The sequence below is a fragment of the Pelophylax lessonae genome, assembly GCF_965119305.1.
Source record: "Pelophylax lessonae genome assembly, chromosome: 4".
NCBI lineage: Eukaryota > Metazoa > Chordata > Amphibia > Anura > Ranidae > Pelophylax > Pelophylax lessonae.
Window position 1 is genome coordinate 547,649,172 of NC_138771.1, and position 20,815 is coordinate 547,669,986.

General features: G+C 47.6%; 1 protein-coding gene across 2 annotated transcripts in view; it reads right to left on the reverse strand.

The window, feature by feature from the left end:
- Positions 1-1,404: 1,404 nt before the first annotated feature.
- Positions 1,405-20,815, reverse strand: part of KANSL3 (KAT8 regulatory NSL complex subunit 3) — a 202,539-nt gene continuing 183,128 nt past the window's right edge. Inside the window, exon 23 of one of the 2 annotated variants that reach the window (XM_082256923.1) lies at positions 1,405-1,965. In XM_082256923.1, the coding sequence (XP_082113049.1) occupies positions 1,493-1,965 (473 nt within the window). In that variant the 3' untranslated portion in view covers positions 1,405-1,492. The remainder of the gene's footprint in view (positions 1,966-20,815) is intronic. The other variant, XM_082256924.1, reaches the window with a different exon arrangement.

The window sequence follows — 20,815 nt, forward strand, 5'->3', positions numbered from 1 at the left end:
ATACAAGTTTGGAAATCTACATTCTGAACATAGTTTACACACATCTACAACCAGTCTTTTTTTTATACAGTACATTTTCATTTAAAGGCCATCAAAACCAAGGGCTCAAATTGCTAAGTCATGAGGCACCAAGGACCACAAAATGGCAGTTTTTAGAGCACCCACTTGTCATTCCCAGATTTAGTCTTCAAACCAATACACCAACTGTTGATTTTTTTTTAAACAAATGAATAACACTTATTTACAGTCACACAACACAGAGCAAAGAATATTAAACTCAAAACCAAAAATGTAATATCTTGCAGCTTACAAATCATTAGATGTGGTATCTGCATCAGTTTTCTGGCCAGTAACAAACCTCCTACATTAGTGTGCCCTCACTCTGGATGAATGAACATGGGGACACCATCATTGTCAAACTAGGGGAGGGGAGTGTTAGATTTACTAGCAGATTTAAATACATTAACATATTAAAGCCAAACGACCAGTAAATACTTTATAGCACTTAGGCTAACCAAACATTATACAATACTCTTGTACAACTTTCCTTTTCGATTTACCAAAACCATATCATTTAAGGTCAAACCTAAACACTTTCAATTTGTATGCATTCAGGCAGGCCCTTGCACTACATAGTAGCAGGTAAATCTAAACGAAATTGAATAAAAAAATTGTATATTGCATGGCCAGCCTTGGAGAAAACATTTTTTCCTGCTGGGTTAAAGGTTTTACATAAATAAAAGCTGACCATTGTAAGCACGCCTGCCAGTGTTAAATGGTTTGTCTCACCTATATAACTGATATATTCTGTTGGAAAGCTTATTCTTTTGAAAAACAACAGACTTACTGGGCAGCCAACAGATGAAAATAAAACAAAGCCTAAAAAAAGAAAATGATTACAACCATTACATTTAAGAAATGGTAAGCTGCAATATAATAAATGTTTGCTTTTGGGTTTAATATCACTTTAAAGGTGTTGCCATATTGAGTTGTGATTTTTTCTAGTGCAGATATGAGAAAGAAAGAGGAAAATTACTGGTTTCCTTTCCTCAATTACAGAATGTTGCTAAGAAGCACTCTGTCTTTGGCTGCAATAACGTCATTAGATCCTGAGAAACAGATAAGCTGCTTGTATATCAACAAAATGACTACCTCTACCATTAGTAGGTAACATGGAAACTTTAGTATCTTGCAGCATTGCTTAGTCACTCCAAATACATCCTCTATTTACAAAACACAATGCTTTGTTTTGGATGTCAGAACTACCCAAAATACAACATGTAATGTTTGTTGTGCTTGTCTGCTGGTCATGGTCTGCTCTATACTTGCTATGCTTCCCAAAATGCGACCTATACCCCGTTTCCTAATGCCGTCTATACATTAGTCAGTTTCTCCTCAGTCAGGGACAGTCATTCCTCTGCTGTAGTTTAATATGGGCCAATCAGGAGGATTGACTGTGTAACTTTTCCATAGTTTATGTTTACTTCCAAAATCACTGTGGTTTTTGACTAGCAGGTGTTACTGTGTTTTGCACCATATTGCTAGTGCTAGATAGGGCTATCAGAGCAGGCTGCAGTAGCTGCCTGTTCACCAGGGACTCTCGGCTGTGAATTATTGTGCTGCCCTCGTCAACCACAGATGGCACTCTGCCCAGACTCTCCACAGAACCAATCAAGTGATTTCCAGATGACTTATCATTTGAATCAGTTTTTGCTAAGATAACAGTTTTTGGAGAAGCTTGCAGAACTGGACCAATCTTAGACAGCACCACCGTACAGGTTGTGTTTGATGTGTTAGCTAGTGATGGTGTTGTAAACGTCACTGCTCCAGGGGTGACAGCAGATGAACTTTGTAAGGCCATTGACTTCAGCGGTAAAGATGCAAATTCACTGCCAACAGACTTGGTGAGTGCAGAAAGCTTGGCATCCGACATGACATACAACGTCTTCGGTGGGCTAGTAGTCACTGGGGGGATATAAAAATCAACAGTAAATAAACTGATGCAGCATATCACTAGGATAACTAGGCTATTTATACTTTAGAGGTTTTAAAAAAAAGAAGACAATCTAGAAATCAAACTTCAGTCTGACAGCAAAAATACCGGTGGGCTAGTGACACCAACATGCATTTTCTTTAAATGTTTATTGGGAGACAAAGCAGACCCCCGGGCATTGCTAATACCCAATAAAACTACTTATGGTAAATTGAGGTTAACATTAAATATAATTTTTAGGGGCAACAGAAGTCTTGTGCCGTTGGGTTATGCTGCCATCTACAGGAGGAATGGGCACTGACAAAAAATTGTAGACGAGTACAGAATAACTTCTTATACTTCCAGTACACCTCACATGGCAGTACCAAGATTTTGTTCATGAACACAGAGGGGTGGGATTCGTGTTCCTCAACTGACTCCAAGAAAAGCATTTACAGCACATACAAAAAATTTGATTTTTGTAAGAACTTACCATAAAATCATTTTCTCTGAGTCCTCTGACAGACGCAGCTCTCAATGCTTCTTCACTATTGGGACGTCCCAAAGCAATGTAGGCATGAGGGGTGGGAAGAACGCAACCAAAAACTGTCAATGTATTTCCAAGACTAAAACGTAGCCAACTGGGTGACACAAAAATGCTCAACCGAAACCAACAGGAGCTTACCCCAAAAACAAAAATTGACCCCCGCAAAGAGAAAACCAAGTCTTTTTGTCAAACAGCAGCCTGCAAAACCTTGCGGCCAAAGGCAGCATCCGAGGATGCCAACTAATCAACTTTGTAGAATTTAGTAAAAGTGTGAAAAGACGACCAAGTCGCCGCTTTACACACCTGAGCAACTGAAGCCTGATGGCGAAAGGCCCAAGAGGCACTCAGCACTCTTCTAGAATGCGCCCTCACAGGGAAAGGAGGAACCTGACTCTTCAAGGAATAGGCCTGAACAATGGTCTGCCTGATCCATTTTGATATGGTCCTAGTCCTAAACTAGGCAGCAAGAAACTGATTTGAGAGCACAGTGTGTCTAGGGTTATGTTGTAAGGGACAGCCCCTATCGGCATGTCGAGTGAAAACTTTTACCTGCCTAGTCTACTCCTGTAGATGGCACATAACCCAATAGTGAAGAAGCATTGAGAGCTGTGTCTGTCAGAGGACGATAGAGAATTCTATCTTCTTTCTCATCCACTCAGGGACACAAGAAGTCTTGTACTGTTGGGATGTTTAAAAGCAGTCCAACCTAGGGTTTGGCAATAGCATACAAAATGCTAAACGGCCCAGAAAAAAAAAAAATGAAATCCAAACTTGGGGCTGCCTGCAGTTCAAAGAGCTGCCTGAAGGACCGTATGCCTGAAGATGGCATCAGGTGAGGCCTGAGCATTCACCGGATAAAATATGTGACCAGTAGACCACGTGAAAGCCTTGCAAATCTGAGAAACAGATGCCAAATGCTGAAGAGCACAAGAAGCACTTAACGATCTAGTGGATTGTGCCTTGACAGGAAAGGGTGAACATTATCCTTTAGACCAGGCATCACTAAATGGCGGCCCGCGGTCCGTTTCCGGCCCCCCTCCTTCCCCCTCCCGGACCGCAGCTGTCTCGCCATTTATCAGCCTGCTCTCCTTTCAGCTGTGATGATTTCTTTGCAGAGCCGACAGCGTGAGGCAGGACAGCTCTGAAGGGAGGGCGGGAACTGCCCGAGGTAAACAGCCAGTGATTGGTTGCCAAGATGAATGGCAGTCTAAGCAACCAATCACCATCTTGCAGCTTCCTTCCTCCAGACCTGCTGTGCCTCGAGTTCTCCTGGCTGTGTAAGGTAGGGGAGACATAATGTAGGAAGGGGGAGAGACACTGAGTACAGCAAAGAAGAGTACTCTAATGTGTGTGGGGGCTATGTACTCTAATGTGTGCGAGGGCTGTGGACTCTGATATATGTGTGGGGGGGCTGAAGACTCTGATATGTGTGTGGGGCTGAGGACTCTGATATGTGTGTGGGGGCTGAGGACTCTGATATTTGTGTGTGGGGCTGAGGACTCTGATATGTGTGTGGGGCTGAGGACTCTGATATGTGTGTGGGGCTGAGGACTCTGATATTTGTGTGTGGGGCTGAGGACTCTGATATTTGTGTGTGGGGCTGAGGACTCTGATATTTGTGTGTGGGGCTCAGGACTCTGATATTTGTGTGTGGGGCTCAGGACTCTGATATTTGTGTGTGGGGCTCAGGACTCTGATATTTGTGTGTGGGGCTCAGGACTCTGATATGTGTGTGGGGCTGAGGACTCTGATATGTGTGTGGGGCTGAGGACTCTGATATGTGTGTGGGGCTGAGGACTCTGATATGTGTGTGGGGCTGAGGACTCTGATATGTGTGTGGGGCTGAGGACTCTGATATGTGTGTGGGGCTGAGGACTCTGATATATGTGTGGGGCTGAGGACTCTGATATGTGTGTGTGGGGGCTGAGGACTCTGATATATGTGTGGGGGCTGAGGACTCTGATATATGTGTGGGGGCTGAGGACTCTGATATGTGTGTGTGGGGGCTCAGGACTCTGATATGTGTGTGGGGCTGAGGACTCTGATATGTGTGTGTGGGGGCTGAGGACTCTAATATATGTGTGGGGGCTGAGGACTCTGATATGTGTGTGTGGGGGCTCAGGACTCTGATATGTGTGTGGGGCTCAGGACTCTGATATGTGTGTGGGGCTCAGGACTCTGATATGTGTGTGGGGCTGAGGACTCTGATATGTGTGTGGGGCTGAGGACTCTGATATGTGTGGGGGGCTGAGGACTCTGATATGTGTGGGGGGCTGAGGACTCTGATATGTGTGGGGGGCTGAGGAGTCTATGTGTGGGGGCTGAGGACTCTGATGTGGGGGGAATGGGGGTTAAGGCTGAGTACTCTAATGTCGGGGGGGGGGGGGGGTGAATACTGTAATGGGGAACTGAGGACAATGTGGGGGAGCTGAGTACTGTGATGAGGGGCTGAGGATAGTAATGTAGGGGAGTGGGGTTCTGTAATGAGGGGATAAGAAGGGTGTTGATGTTAAGGCGGTATGATAACACAAAGGGGATCTTGGTGAAGGGAAGGAAACTGTGATGTGCAGTGGACAATGTGGAATAGATGTAAGGATGGGATTGTGATATGGGGCTCAGTGTCACAGGTAGGTCAGCCCATTCATTTTAATGGGCTGCACTACCCATGTGAAATGCAGGAAAACAAGTCCCTGACCTTTTTTAAATTGCACAGTACCAAGCTGTGCTGAAGTGTGGCGTGTTCCTCTGTTCCTCTGCGGGCCGGGAACATGTGCAGTTTCACCTGCATTCCCCAGCTGCAGAGATGGGACCGCCTAGGAGAGGGTGCTGTAATGTAAAGGATCTGAATCAAATCACAAACATGATTCGGACCTCCGCTAGAAGAAGATTTTACTAAGCGGACCTCCATGAATTTTAATTCAGTACCCCTGCTTTAGACCATAAGCTTGAAGAATGGTCTGAGTCACAGAGAAATGGTGGAATGAGAAAGTGTTGTCACCCTATATGGTGACCAGCAGAACTGACAATTAGACAAATGAGAGTGTCAGTCTTTCTGAAGGAAACCATGGTTGCGAGAAGCTCTAATTAAATCCAGGCAATAGAGGGAGCCTGCTAGCTCAGAAACTTGACTTGAGGTGATGACAACAAGAGACAGAGTGGGAAAGGGGAATATCCCTGGCTCAAATTGCAGGAGTGTCGAGAGAACCAAATGCAGATCCTCAAGGAGCCAGATGGGAGACACCCAAAAGAAAAGTCATGATCAAAGGATGTACTGATCCCACTGAGTCATCAGAGCATCCACTGCTTCTGTTAGAGGACCCCTGTACTTGGGGATAACTCTGCCTAGTTTGTTGTTGAACTTGGAGGCCAAAAGGTCCACATCTGGCATCCCCCAAATGTGACACAGACCCTGCAACACTGCTGGCTGAGAAGTCTGTCTGTCAACTGTCCATGCCTGTATTGTAAACAAGGACAAGGGTGAAATGTAAAGTTCTACCTAGGACAGTTTGCGCTCTACCTCTCTTTGGCAAGGCTTTGGATTCTCCCCTGATAGTTGATGTACGCCACTGCTTTGGTGAAAAAATGTGGATCAGATAACCCTCCAGTCGGGAGGTCCAGCGTTGCAGGGACAGCCAAACCACCTGAAGTTTCAGAATGTTGATCAAGGGATGCGATTCCTCAGATGTCCAAAATTCCTGCACCAACAAGGTGCCCAGGACTCCTCTCCAACCCCAGAAAAAAACTCTTCTTTTGTAAATATATTATATCTTTTCATGTGAAAACACTGAAGAAATGACACTTTACTACAATGTAAAGTAGTGAGTTCACAACTTGTATAAACGTGTAAATTTGCTGTCCCCTCAAAATAACTCAAGGCACAGCCATTAATGTCTACACCGCTGGCAACAAAAGTGATTACACCCAAGTTAAAATGTCCAAATTGGGCCAAAAGTGTCAATATTTTGTGTGGCCACCATTATTTTCCAGCACTGCCTTAACCCTCTTGGGCATGGAGTTTACCAGAGCTTCACAGGTTGCCACTGGAGTCCTCTTCCACTCCTCCATCACGGAGCTGGTGGACGTTAGAGACCTTACTCTCCTTCACCTTCCATTTGAGGATGCTCCACAGATGCTCAATAGGGTTTAGGTCTGGAGACATGCTTGACCAGTCCATCACCTTTACCCTCAGCTTCTTTTGCAAGGCAGTGGTTGTCTTGGAAGTGTGTTTTGGGTCGTTATGTTGGAATACTGCCCTACGGCCAAGTCTCCGAAGGGAGGGGGGATCATGCCCTGCGTCAGTATGTCACAGTACACATTGGCATTCATGGTTCCCCAATGAACTGTAGCTCCGCAGTGTCAGCAGCACTCATGCAGCCCTAGACCATGACACTTCGAACACCATGCTTGACCATAGGCAAGAAACACTTGTCTTTGTACTCCTCACCTGGTTGCCACCACACACGCTTGACACCATCTGAACCAAACAATTTTATCTTGGTCTCATCAGACCACAGGACGTGATTCTAGTAATCTATATCCTTCTCTGCTTGTCTTCAGCAAACTGCATGCTTTCTTGTGCATCATCTTTAGAAGAGGCTTCCTTCTGGGACTACAGCCATGCAGACCAATTTAATGCATTGTGTGGCGTATGGTCTGAGCACTGACAGGCTGACCCCCCACCCCTTCAACCTCTGCAGCATTGCTGGCCGCACTCATACATCTACTTCCTAATGACAACCTCTGGATAGGACGCTGAGCACGTGCACTCAACTTCTTTGGCCGACCATGGCAAGGCCTGTTCTGAGTGGAACTTGTCCTGTTAAACCGCTGTATGGCCTTGGCCACCGTGCTGCAGATAAGTTTCAGGGTCTTGGCAATCTTCTTATAGCCTAGGCCATCTTTATGTAGAGCAACAATTCTTTTTTTCAGATCCTCAGAGAGTTCTTTGCCATGAGGTGCCATGTTGAACTTCCAGTGACCAGTATGAGAGCGAGCGTGTGATAATACCAAATTTAACACATCTATTTACCATTCACACCTGAGACCTTGTAACACTAACGAGTCACATGACATTGGGGAGAGAAAATGGCTAAGTGGGCCCAATTTGGACATTTTCACTTAGGGGTGTACTCACATTTCTTGCCAGCAATTTAGACAATAATGGCTGTGTGTGGAGTTATTTTGAGGGGTCAGAAAATTTACAATGTTATACAAGCTGTACACTCACTACTTTACATTGTAGCAAAGTATAATTTCTTCAGTGTTGTCACATGAAAAGATATAATAAAATATTTAAAAAAATGTGAGGGGTGTACCCACTTTTGTGAGATACTGTATTGTTGAGTGCTGGTCTGTCCCAAGGGTTGGACCTGTGCCAACTGTCCCTTTATCAGGAGGTTGTCCAGATATCCCAAAATAGAAGTGTCCGGAGAATTCAGCAAGGTGAATATTTGGGACAGCAACCTTGGTGAATATTCTAGATGCAGAAACTGGAAATGTAGAGGACCCACAGCAAAGTGTAGGAGCAGATGAAAAAATTGTGGAATGCAAGTCCTTGATGTCCACAGAAACTAGAAAGTCTCCCTGATAGTGGAAGGCTATGACAGAGATGGTGGATTCTATTCAGGATTTTCTGGGCCCATGTAAAGACTTTTAGTATCTAAAATGGGCAGATACCTACTTTTGGCTTGGGAACAGTAATTTGCTTGGAGTAAACCCCTATACGGTTTTGCCACAGAAACTGAAGCAATGACACTTTGTTCCAAAAGACCCCCTAGGGCTGCATGGAGAGGATGATGATGGTGATGCAGACAGGTTGGAAGTGATGAACCAAGAAGGGGACAGGGAAGAAAACTCTGGCTTGCAGCACCTGGAAACCACTTTCCGCACCCAACTCTAAGATTCAAGTTGTCCAAGTGTCTGCAAAGGCTAACAGATGCACATGAACTGTCTTCATGCTATCGAAGATTTATCTGAGGGTTTGGGGGCTTGGAATCTCAAGGCTTGTGAGTGAACTGTATGCCAGAATTGGGTTTCAAGCTTATGAGTTAGAGCTCATGGAGCAAGGAAAAATTAAATTTTGGACTTACCGTAAAATCCATTCCTCTGAGTTCATTGACGAACACAGCTTCTCCATTATTCAGAACCATAGGGTTATATTGCCACCTGCAGGAGTAGGACACTAGGCAGAAAAAAGGAACTTGGCTATGCCTATAGGCGGTCTGAGGTGGTATACTCCCCCTCTCTGCTATAGGTCCTCAATTTTGTAACAAGCAGTGTCAGAAGTAATACAACTCCATAGAGGGTTGGGTGCTGTGTCCGCCAATGAACTCAGAGAGATGGATTTTACGGTAAGTCAAAAATCCCATTTTCTCTTTCATTCATTGATGGACAGGATTCTGAACAGTTCGGATGTCCCCAAGCAGTGCCAAACGTGAGGGGTGGAACAAAACAAAAAAAAAAAAAAAATCCCAAGGCTATCACAATAGCCAACCAGGTAAACAGGAGCTCAACAAAAAACAACTGGGGCCCAACCTGAACAATATACCCCACCAAAGAGGGAACAGACCCTCTAAACAGCAGCCTGCAAATATTTGCGGCCAAAGGAAGCATCCGCAGATGCCAACACATCCACTTTATAGAATTTAGTTAAAGTGTGCACCGACGACCAAGTGGCTGCCTTGCAAGCCTGGGCCACTAACGCCTGATAACGGAAGGCCCAAGAAGCACTAATCTCCCGAGTAGAGCGCACCGTGACAGGGAAAGAAGGAACCTGACCCCTGATCAAATAGGCCTGTGTCACCATCTGTCTGATCCATCTGGATATGGTCGCAGAAGAAGAAACAGCCTTTTTCTTGGCACACCTGTGATCACAGTGAGTCTGACCTCTGAAAAGACTCCATAGCTGCCAGATACACCCGAATCGCTCAAACCACATCTAGGGTATGCAACGCAAATTCCTTAGGATGTTTGGGCCTGGGACACAGGGAAGGCAATGTAATGTCTTCATTCAAATGGAAATCAGAGACTACTTTAGGAAGGAACAACGGACATGGACAAAGAACCATTTTATTTTTGTGGACAACCAAGTAAGGGTACGACAAGATAGCGCCGCCAGTTCCGATACCCTGTGAGCAGAGGTGATAGCCAACAAAATAGCAACCTTCTGAGACAGCATAAGCAGGGGAATCTCCCAAATATTCTGGAGAACTGAAAGCACCAAGTTCAGATCCCACGGCGGTAGGGGTGACCGCACTAGTGGAGTCAGATGCCAGACCCCTTGAACAAAGGTTCGCATCAGAAAGCGCATGGCCAGGCGTCGCTAAAAGAAGACCACAAAGGCCGGCAGCTGGCCCTTTTTGGTACTCAAGGCCAATTTCTGCTTAACAACCTGCTGAAGGAAAGTCAAAAACCGAGCCACCGAAAAAGAACGAGGGTGAACACCAATCGACACCACGAAATGTACGCTTTCCATGTACTATGGTAGATCTTCCTAGAGGTAGACTTCCTAGCCTTCAGCAGTGTCGGAATCAGGCAATCCTCTATCTTTCAGCACCTGGTTTTCAACAGCCAGGCCCTCAAAGCCAGCGACTGTAAAGCAGGATGGAAGATTGGCCCTTGGGGCAGGAGATCCTCCCAGAGAGGCAGTCCTCAAGGGACGTTGGTGACCAGCCACACCAGGTCGGCGTACCAAGACCAGTGAGGCCAGTCCGGGGCCACTAGAATGACTGGAATCCCCTCTGCCCCGATTATGTGCCGTGGCAGAAGAGAGGAGGAAGGGCATAGATCAGATGATACTGGCCCCATTAGAGGATCTGTGGTATCGGCCAGAGGATTCCGTGACCTTGCCACAAACCTCAGTACTTTTCTGTTGAGCCGGGACGCCAACCGATCCACCTTAGGGGTGCCCCACCGGAGACATATCTGTCACGTCCAGATAAAGGGACCACCCCCCTTGGTCCAACGCCTGAGATAGTCAGCATACCAGTTTTTCCATTCCTGGAACGTGTACGGAACGAACCGCTCTGCCCACCGGAGAATGCCGGCTAATTCCAGGGCTGCTAATACACTCTTTGCTCCCCCCTGGTGATTGACATATGCCACTGCCGTGGCATTGTCCAACTGAATCCACACCGGAAGTCCAACCCTCCCCCCCGGAGTAGATCAGTCCAGTGATCCAGGCACAGCCTGATCGCCTGGAGTTCCAAGACATTTATCAGCAGTCTGGACTCTTCCAGTGTCCAAAACACCCTGAGCAGAGCTCAGATCCAGGACACCTCCCCACCCGGACAGACTGGCATCCATGGTGACCACTGTGCAATACAAGGGGAGAAAGGATTTTTCCTGTAGAAGAGCCAGAGAGCGAAGCCACCAGACCAGAGACCCCCTTGGTTTCCTGCTCAGCCAGGTCGGATTGTCCAGAGACTTTGGACACTTGTCCCATTTGACCAGGATCGCACTTTGAAGGGACCTCGTAAAGAACTGTGCAAACGGAACTGCCTCAAAAAGGTAGATCTCTTCAGGCCCAGCAACCGAATGCAAGTCCGGAGGGATGACTATCTGCTGAACAGCAGGAGATGAATCGCAGCATGCAACTTCTGGAGTTTACCCAGATGAAGGAACACTCTGGCTAAAGCTGAATTCAGAGTCAGACCCAGAAAATCCAATTTTCTGGATGGAATCAGAGCAGACTTTTGGTAAGTTAGAAGCCAACCAAACTCCCTCAGGGTCTGTATAGTGATCTTCAAGTCGTCCATCAGTGTAGCAGAAGGCTTCGCTCGCAAGAGGAGGACGTCCAGATAGCCCAGCACTTCAATTCCCCGCTGATGTAGCAATGCCAGAACCGGGGGCCAACACTTTCGTGAAGACCTGAGGAGCAGAGGCGAGACCAAAGGGTAATGCCACAAACGGATAATGCTCCACTCCTATTGCAAAACAGGGGAAGCGCTGGTGATGGCACATATTGGAATGTGCAAGTAAGCATCCTTGATGTTGATAGAGGCAAGAAAATCCCCCCCGATGTAGGGATGCCACCACTGTGCGAATGGACCTCGTTCTGAACTTCTGTACCCACACAAAGCAGCTAAGGGGGCTTGAGGTCCAGAATAAGACGTTCCTTCCAGGTTTGAATAAAAGCCCCAAAACTGTCCTGAGGCCGGAACCGGGACGATCACACCCTAAAGCAGCAGGTCTTTTACCGCCCCAAAGAGAGCTAACAATCGGTCCGGGGACAGAGGCCCATTGGAAGGGAAGAACCTTTCCGGAGGATAAGAACTAAACTCGAAGCCAGACAGTATCACTTCATGGATCCATTTGTCGTTTACCAAAGAGGTCCAAGGGCCCGGGAACCAGCGAAGACGTCCCCCCCCACCCCAGTGAGGGTGCACCTTCATGCTGAAGGAGCCTTGCCTGTGGGTCTAGAGATTCCAGCTCTCAGCTTGCCAGATCAGGGCCACTTGGAACCTCCCCAGGAGGACTTGAAAGGTTTTGAACCCTTGTCAGTGGATCCTGAGGGATGAGCAAACTTCCTGTGAGCCAGGAAAGACATCTGGAACGAGGTTCCTTACCCTTTCCAGTCTGTGGACAAAAGGTACTCTTCCCCCCGTGCGACTCTTGATGATGTCATCCAGGGTAGCCTCAAACAGGTGATTGCCCTTAAAAGGTTATTCAGTCAGAGCTTTTTTTGAGGTCTGGTCCGCAGACCAACACAAGCCAGAATACACGCCTAAGTACCACTGCCGAAACAGACAGCCAAAACATCAGGGGCGCAGCAAAGAGGGATCACAGATAAACTGCAGCCCCAGGAACAACTGGTCTGCCAGTTCAGCAAAGGCTTGGGGAAGCTGCTCACCCTCTAGGTCACGGCTATACAGTTTAGCTCACTCGGTCAGAGTTTGCGACACCAGGGCAATGGTGAAAACTGGCCTAAGCGCCAAACCAGCAATAATGTACATATTGCAGGCCACATCCTCCACTTTTCTGTCAGCCGGATGTTTAAATGCCAGCGATTCCTCAACCAGAATCATGGTTGCCTTATTCAACCTGGAAACCGGGGGGTTCACCCCCGGTAAAACAGAACACTTTTAAGGAGGGACTACTCAAAGGGGTACCTCACCGCAAATCGTTTGGGAACCACAAGGGGACATCTGGACACTCACACTCTTTTGCAACAAATCTGTCAAAATAGGAGGAATAAGGAAACACTTTTGCTGCGTGAGATGGAAAAGGGGACAGCCACCTCCACTGCAGCTTCAGCCTCCATTTTTAAAGTTTTGTGCACAGATACAATCAGTGCCTCCACCAGCGCCTTCTCGTGCGCAGCTACAGGTGTGGAGGAATCATCCTCACTATCCGATATTTTATCCGATAATTCAGGAAGCATGGCAGCACTCCCCGCAGGGTGATGACCCACAGGGACCACCATATTCAGGAGTGTCTGATGGGAAGGAGGGCAACCCCCGGGTTGACTGCCTTAGGGAGGGGCCCGTGTCCAACCCAAAACCCTACTCCTGTAGGGGGCAATATAACCCAATGGTTCAGAATCCTGGAGAGCTGTGTGTCAATGAACGAAAGAGAAAAGCCTTTCTGGGGCCTCTAACAAGGGGTGAGTCTTTCCAAACTGAGCCTTAGGCTTCTTGGGCTGAGAAAGGAGTACTCTTGCAATGGGTACTATTCTTGACGAAGGGGAACCTCAGAAGAGGCATGCGGAACAAGCAATTTTAAGAGGTAGTCGAGCAAAAAAGCCCTTCTCATATTCACTGACAGGAGATTAATACATGAAGTTTAGGCTCAATGCTGCGGGGCTTCCAAATGCAATCGTGATCAGATCCCTTCTGATCAGTCAATCTGGGTTTGACAAATCATAGGTCACGGCTAAAATAGGTTGCAGTACAAGACCTGTCAGGGTGAATAGAGCCCTAGAAAGGGGCTCCAGTCTTTTGTTGGTGGGGTTATTACAGACCGGTGTACATCCCCCACAGGAATAATAAACTGCTAAAGCCACGGAGGGGCAGCTGACTTTTTAACAAAGACCTCCTCAAATAAGTGGAGGACTGATAGGTGCCCGGAAGATACAAACATCTTGTAAGGATGTTTCCAGTCTTCATAACGGAAGACTGCAAACAGCGGGAGCACCAAGAAGATTTTGGCAGTTTTAGGAGCACTAAAGAATCCCAGGCTGGTGACAGTGCTAGTGGCAACAGGCGTTTTGAGTGGTTTATACTAGAGCACTTAAGAGTTAAAAACAGTCTTTCTTCAGAGTCACGTTCGTCCATCAAGGACTGCGGAGACTCATTGTCAAACAGATGCCATCTGTCGGCGGTAGATGGCATCTGCGGCTGCAGACAAATCAAACAGCAATCCTGCGACAGAAGGAGCAAGAGTGTGCTTGAGGCCTTTGCAGTCAGGGTCAGCAAGAATCTGTGCTTTTTGATCCATAAATCCCTGCAAGACTGCAGCACCCTCACATATTCAAAGGCCAGAGGGGTGTCGGAATCTGGATTTGGCTTTTCACAGTCAGGCTGTGGCAAGGCTGATCTAGGTAGCTGTCATGTAACACAGTTCAAGCTGCAATGAAGCAGGAATCTCGTTTAAAGAAAAAAGCTAGTAAAAGGGTTAGTCTTTTTGCGGCAAAGCTGAAGAAAAAACATGTTCATCCTCTTAAACACTAGCAAAAAAAAATGAAGCATGCTGGGAGTGAAAGGGTTATTGTGGGCTACCATATAACTGATTGTTTCTCAGTGTCCAATATTCCTGTAGGTAGCAGTATAAGTTCCCGTATCCCTCAATGAATGAGAAAGAACCCCTTTTTGCCCTTTTACTGGGGGGGGCGCACAGGAAACATTTGTGTTATAAGCCCTACCCAATGGTCTGCTATGTCTCCCAGTTGACTATTTGGGAAAAGGATACAGGTTAAAAACGCCTGAATTAGTTACGCCATGACTAAAGATCTGCAATACTAGATTCAAATTATATTTTTAAGTTGCTCAAAAGAAGCCAGGACAGATCGATTATGTACTCAAGAGCTGACCCTTGATTCTATCTGGTCTGTTCAAACAGGCCTGTTATTAGGAGAGTGGAATCCACAGTTTATGAAGACACAGGCTGGCAGCTATGCTGACCCAATAGCTTCAATATATTCTGGGTCACCAACCTGGAACAAGTAGATCAGGAAAGTCAGAATAAAGTCCTTATCTGCATACATGGTAACTAACATTTTCAAAAGGAGATGTCAACCTCTGTATTTTTTTTTTTTTAACTATAGGTTTTCTTTACACGATGCTTAACCTTCCTCTAAAAAAAGGTCTCCTTTTTATTTAAACAGCAAACTAAATAATGTCCTTCAGCTATAGATAATTACCAAATATTTAGTGTAGCTGTCCCTTTAAGTGTATGCAACGCCCATGGATCAGATTAATAATGTGCAGGTGTTTCACTTCTATCAACACACAACATTCATCAAATAAATACCACAATGTGACTGTTTGCAGTTGAACCTGCAAAAAAAAAAAAAAAAAAAAAAAAAGAGGTTCAACTATACACGATAAATGTCAAATATCCCAGCACGAAGTGAAAAAATACTGCGCTTGCGATTCTTCTTTCCTCTGCTGTGTCCGTTGGCGAACCTCAGAGAAGGATTTTACGGTAAGACAAAAATCAATTTTTCTCTTTCGTTCACTGATGGACACAGCTACATGTCTTCAGAGACCCTGGGATGTCCCAAAGCAGTGTCAATATGTGGGGTGGGAAAAACACAGCAAGCAATATAATTCCCAACAAGGGTTAAACATAGCCAACCAGGTAAACCAGGAGCTAAACCAAGAACAACTGGAGCTCAGCACCAGGAAATATACACCCTCAAGAGGCAGGAGCCTCCACAACCGCAGCCTGCGAAACTTTGCTGTCGAACGCAGCTTCCCAAGATGCAAGTACAGCCACATTATAAAACTTTGTGAATGTGTGTACAGACAACCACATAGCCGCCTTGCACACCTGAAGCCGCCTTGCACACCTGAACCACAGACGCCTGATGACAGAAGGCCCAGGAGACACTAAGTGCCCTTGTAGAATGCGCCTTAAAAGGGAAAGGAGGAACCTGACCATTAATAGAATAGGCCTGCACCACTTCCTGCCTGATCCATCTGGAGTAGATGCGGCCTGCCCCTTCCGAGATCTATCCGTAAGAACAAAGAATCGTATTTCGCCAGGTACACCCTAATTGCGCAAACTACATCCAGTGAGTGTAGAGCAATTTCTTTAGGATGTTTGAGCTTAGGACACAAAGACGGCAAAACAATATCCTCATTCAAATGAAACCCTGAGACGACCTTGGAAAGAAATGCCTGACAGGGTTGTAACACCACTTTGTCCCTGTGAACCACCAGGTAAGGTGACCGACAGGACAACGCAGCCAACTCAGACACCCTACGCGCAGAAGTAATAGCGACCAAAAAGACCACCTTCTATGACAGACTGAGCAGAGGAAGTTCACAAATATTTTTAAAAGGAGGCTTTTGAAGTACCGACAGTACAAAATTGAGATCCCACCGGAAGAGCCAGATGGCGAACCCCCTGCACAAAAGTGTGAACTATGGCCAAGGCGGAAATCTGGCCCTTGATGGTGCCCAGAGCCAAACGTTGATCTACACCTAGTTGTAGAAACTCCAGCAGGCGGGACACAAAAAAGGAATGGGGAGAAACCCCCCCCCCCCCCGAGACTCACACCGCGTAATGTATGACTTCCAAACTCGATGATAAACCTTCCTAGAAGTAGGTTTCCATGCTTTCAACAGTGTAGGAATCACCAACTCCGACAACCCTCTGTACTTCAGCACCTGGCTTTCAATAGCCAGGCAGTTAATGCCAGCGACCGTAAAGCAGGATGGAAGATCGGTCCGAGGCAGAAGATCTTCCCTGAGAGGAAGTTTCCAAGGAACATCTGCTACCAGCCTTACCAGGCCTGTGTACCAAGACCAGCTAGGCCAGTCTGGCACCACCAGAATGACTGGAAACCCTTCCATCTCGATTCTGCGCAACAGTCTCGACAGAAGTTGTATTGGAGGAAAAGACTAATTGACTATACTGACCCCAGGGGGCCACCAGGGCCTCTGCGGCATCGGCCAGAGGATCGTGAGACCTTGACACAAACCTATGCACCTTCCTGTTGAGACAGGAGGCCAACAGGTCCACAGCGGGAGTCCCCCAATGGAGACACAGTTGAATGTGCACAGCAGAGAGGGCTGGAACATATAGTTCTGCCCACCTTAGGATGCTGGCTACTTCCCGGGCCACCAGGGCACTTCTTGTGCCCCCTTGAAGATTGACCTATGCCACGGCTGTAGCATTGTTCGATTGTATCCTCACCGGGCATCCCTGCAGACGATCCGTCCACTGGGACAGAAAAAGCCTGTTCGCCTGAATCTCCAGGATGTTGATTGGCAGACTAGACTCCTCTCGAGTCAAAACACCTTGAGCCTAGTAGACTCCCAAGACACCTCCCCACCCAGACAGACTGGCATCCGTGGAAATCACTGTCCAATACAGGATGAGAAAGGACTTCCCCAGGCGAAGAGTCGGAGAGCAGAGCCACCATCAGAGACCCTCTCGTACTCTGGCTCAACAGGATCAGATTGTTTAGCGACTGCGGATTCTTATTCCATTTGGCAAGAGTCTCACATTGCAGAGGTCTGGTATGGAACTAAGCAAACAGAACCGCCTTGAAGGAAGGTGGAGACCATCAGACCCAGCACTTGCATGCAATTCCTGAGCGGAGCTAATGAAGACTCTGCACACAGAAGAAGATCCCCTTCTGCCTGAGCAAGGCCAACACTTTTGTGAAAACCGAGGAGCTGAAGCAAGACCAAAGGGTAACACCACAAATTTATAGTGGTCCTCGCCCACGGTAAAAGCAAAGAAAACGCTGATGCCCCCACATATGTTGGAATATGAAGGCAAGCGTCTGATATCAATAGAGGCCAAAAAATCCCCTTGATGAAGGAATGCCACTACCGTGCGAATGGACTCCAAATCCGAAATTTCTGAACCCGCACAAAGTGGTTCAGAGTCTTGAGGTCCAAGATCCGGCGCACCTTGCCTTCCTTCCTGGGAACAGTAAAAAGATTTGAATAAAAGCCTTGAAAACGTTCAGACTCTGAAACCGGCACACTAACTTGTTGTGCTAACAGGTCCTGCACTGCCCTTTAAAGACCCTGCAGCCAATCCTGAGACAGGCAAATGTTGGAAGGAATGAACCTTGTCGGAGGCAAGGACCGAAACTCAATCTTGTAACCAAACCAAATCAGTTTGTAGACCCATTTGTCCTGAATGACCAAGTTCCACGGATCCGGAAAGAAGCGAAGACATCCCAGATACGGGTGAGGGCGCCCCCGAGGAAGGCTTGTCTGCGGAACCAAAAGGGCCCGCTTTTGGCTTACCATTTCAGGGTCCCTTGGAGCCACCTGTGAAAGTTTGAGTAAGTCTTGAATACTTTTCCTGCGATTAAGTGGGAACGAAAGGGCCGATTGTGAGCAGAGAACCACGCTTACGACAGGATGAAGGGATGCCACCACAGTGCGAATAGGTTCCATTTGAAATTTCTGAATCCGCACAAAGCGGTTCAAAGCCTTGAGGAGCAGAATGGGACGAACCTTGCCTTCTTTCCTGGGAATCGTAAACAGGTTTGAATAAAACCCCTGAAAGCGTTCCGATTCTGGAACCGGTACAATGACCCCCTGTGACAGCAGATCCTGTACCGCCCCAAGAAGACCTTGTAGACGTTTTGGGGACAAATGCAGATTGGAAGGAAAGAACCTTGCCGGAGGCAAGGACTGAAACTCGGTTTTGTACCCAGACCGAATCAACTCGCAGACCCACTTGTCTTGAATCCAGGAGGTCCACAGATCCGGAAAGAAGCGAAGACATCCCCTCACCCCAAGTACGGGTGAGGGTGTCCCTTCAGGCAGAAGCGAGCTTGTCTGTGGTCCCGGAGGGACCAGCTCTTGACTTACCTGGCCAGGGCCACTTGGAACTAGCTGCGGGGTTATGGGTGGATTTTGGTCCCTGGTCCTTAGATCACGAAGGACGAAAGGACCACTTATAGGCCGAGAAAAAAGGACCACACTTGTGATGAGTCTCTTTACTCCTGGCAGGCTGCGGAAGTAAAGTACTCTTACCTCCATGATCTTCTCCATAGAAGCACCGAACAGACACTGCCAAATCATGCGGCGAAGGATCACTGTCGTCACAGATACTCTGCCAGCCAAAGGGGCCGCATCCAAAGATGCATCACAAATGTACTGTAGCCCCTGGATCAACTGCTCTGTAGGATGTTGATCCCCTTCCAGAGCCTAGCGTAACATTTTTGGCCATTCCGTTAAGGTCTGGGATACCAAGGTGATAGCAAACACCGACCTCGAAATTGAACCCGTCACGGTAAAAAGATATTGAACCAGAGCCTCAGCTCTCTTGTCCACAGGGTCCTTAAAGGATGGAGAATGCGCCACCGGTAAAAGTGTGGCCTTATTTATCTTGAAACCTGAGAGTCCACCGACGGTGGAACCGTCAGCTTCTTCAAGAGAGACGCCTCAAAGGGATCATCTCCTAGTGAAATGCTTCGGTATTCCAATCACGCGTTTCGGGGATCCCCACTGACTAAAGACAATCCCGTCAAAATAGGCAGGAAAGGGGAACACCTTAGTCACCTTGGAAGATCTGCCGGTGCCTAACTGCACTGGCGTTGCCAACTCAGCAACAGCTGAGTCCTCCAACTTTAGGTTTCCTGCACTGACACAATCAGTGCCTCCACCAGTGCATTTTTTTGAGCGGCTGCAGTGGAAGAGAATTCATCCTCACTGTTAAAGCACTCAGGGTGCATGGACGCAGACCGCACCAGCAGCGCTGTCTATAGCAGAGGGAGGACTGTATACCCACAGGGACTCACCACCATGCACCCATAGCACCAAACTGCAACACTGTGATCAGAAAGGAAGAGGAAGAGCTGACACTGTCATTAGCGCTGACACTGTCATTACAGCCGCCAGTCACTGCACTGGACTTCAAGAAAATGGCCGCCGCATAGACTACCATGGGAAACCCCAAAAACATGGCTGCTGGACTACACAAAAATGGCAATCGAGGCTGAATACAGCCATCCATGCCAAAATGGCGGCACCTGGGACTCATGGGAATTTGTAGTCCACCAGGGGGGGAGCCCCCCAGGGACCCCTCCCCCTCGCAATAAATGCAGGCACCCCTAAAGCGGCACACTCCCACCGCCCTCCAGCCCATCACCTAAATAACACCCCCACCCAGGAACACCCATGCACCCCAAAGGGGGACTAAGGGAGAAGGATGAGGGCAGGTGATGGCGACCATTACAGGGAAAACCCCGCTGGGGGGGGGGAGCCTACCACCCCCAGGAAGGGCCCACGTCCGCCCCAGCATTTCCCAGAGAAAAGAGGGGGGGACACGACTTACCACACCTGGGAATCAAGCGGGTCCCACTCCAGGCAGTCCACCGTGCCATCTTGAAATGGGGGTGCTGCAGCCAGAGGCTCGCTGCTACTCCGGTCGTCACTGTTGTCGTGACCCGGGCTATGGGACCTCGCGAGGGGTTTCACTCGCCGGTCAGCCCCCGTCCAATGGTGCTATGTCGTGGCCAACCTAGCGCGGAGCTAATAGTTGGGTTGCGCCCGCAGGCCAGACTGGGAAGGCCGTAAGGATCTATGATATCCAGTGCATTGCCAAGTCCGGTGGTTCATTGTAGTTCACATAGGAACAGAACTGATTGTAGTTCACACAGGAACAGAAAATAACAAAGGAAGAGAAGAAAATCCATGTCCCATGACCCATGTCCTTACTCCTGACTAGGCAGAAAAAACTGAAGTCCTAAAGCAGGAAGTGATGGTATACCCCCTTGGACTGCCTCAGGGGCGTAGCCAAAATTGTTTCCGCCTAGTCCTATTACCGAAGAGAGCGCAGCATAAGCCCAAAGGTCGACGAAAGAGAAATGCTGACTATTACCCTAAGAACACATCCCCTACAGTCAAGCACGGAGGTAGAAACATTATGCTTTGGGGCTGTTTCTCTGCTAAAAGGTACAGGCCGACTTAGCCGCATTGAGGGGCCAATGGACAGGGCCATGTTTTGTAAAATCTTGGATGAGAACCTTCTTCCTTTAGCCAGAACACTGAAGATGGGTTGTGGATGAGTTTTCCAGCATCACAATCATCCAAAACATACCGACAAGGCAACAAAGGAGTGGCTCAAGAAGAAGCAAATTAAGGTCATCGATTGGCCTA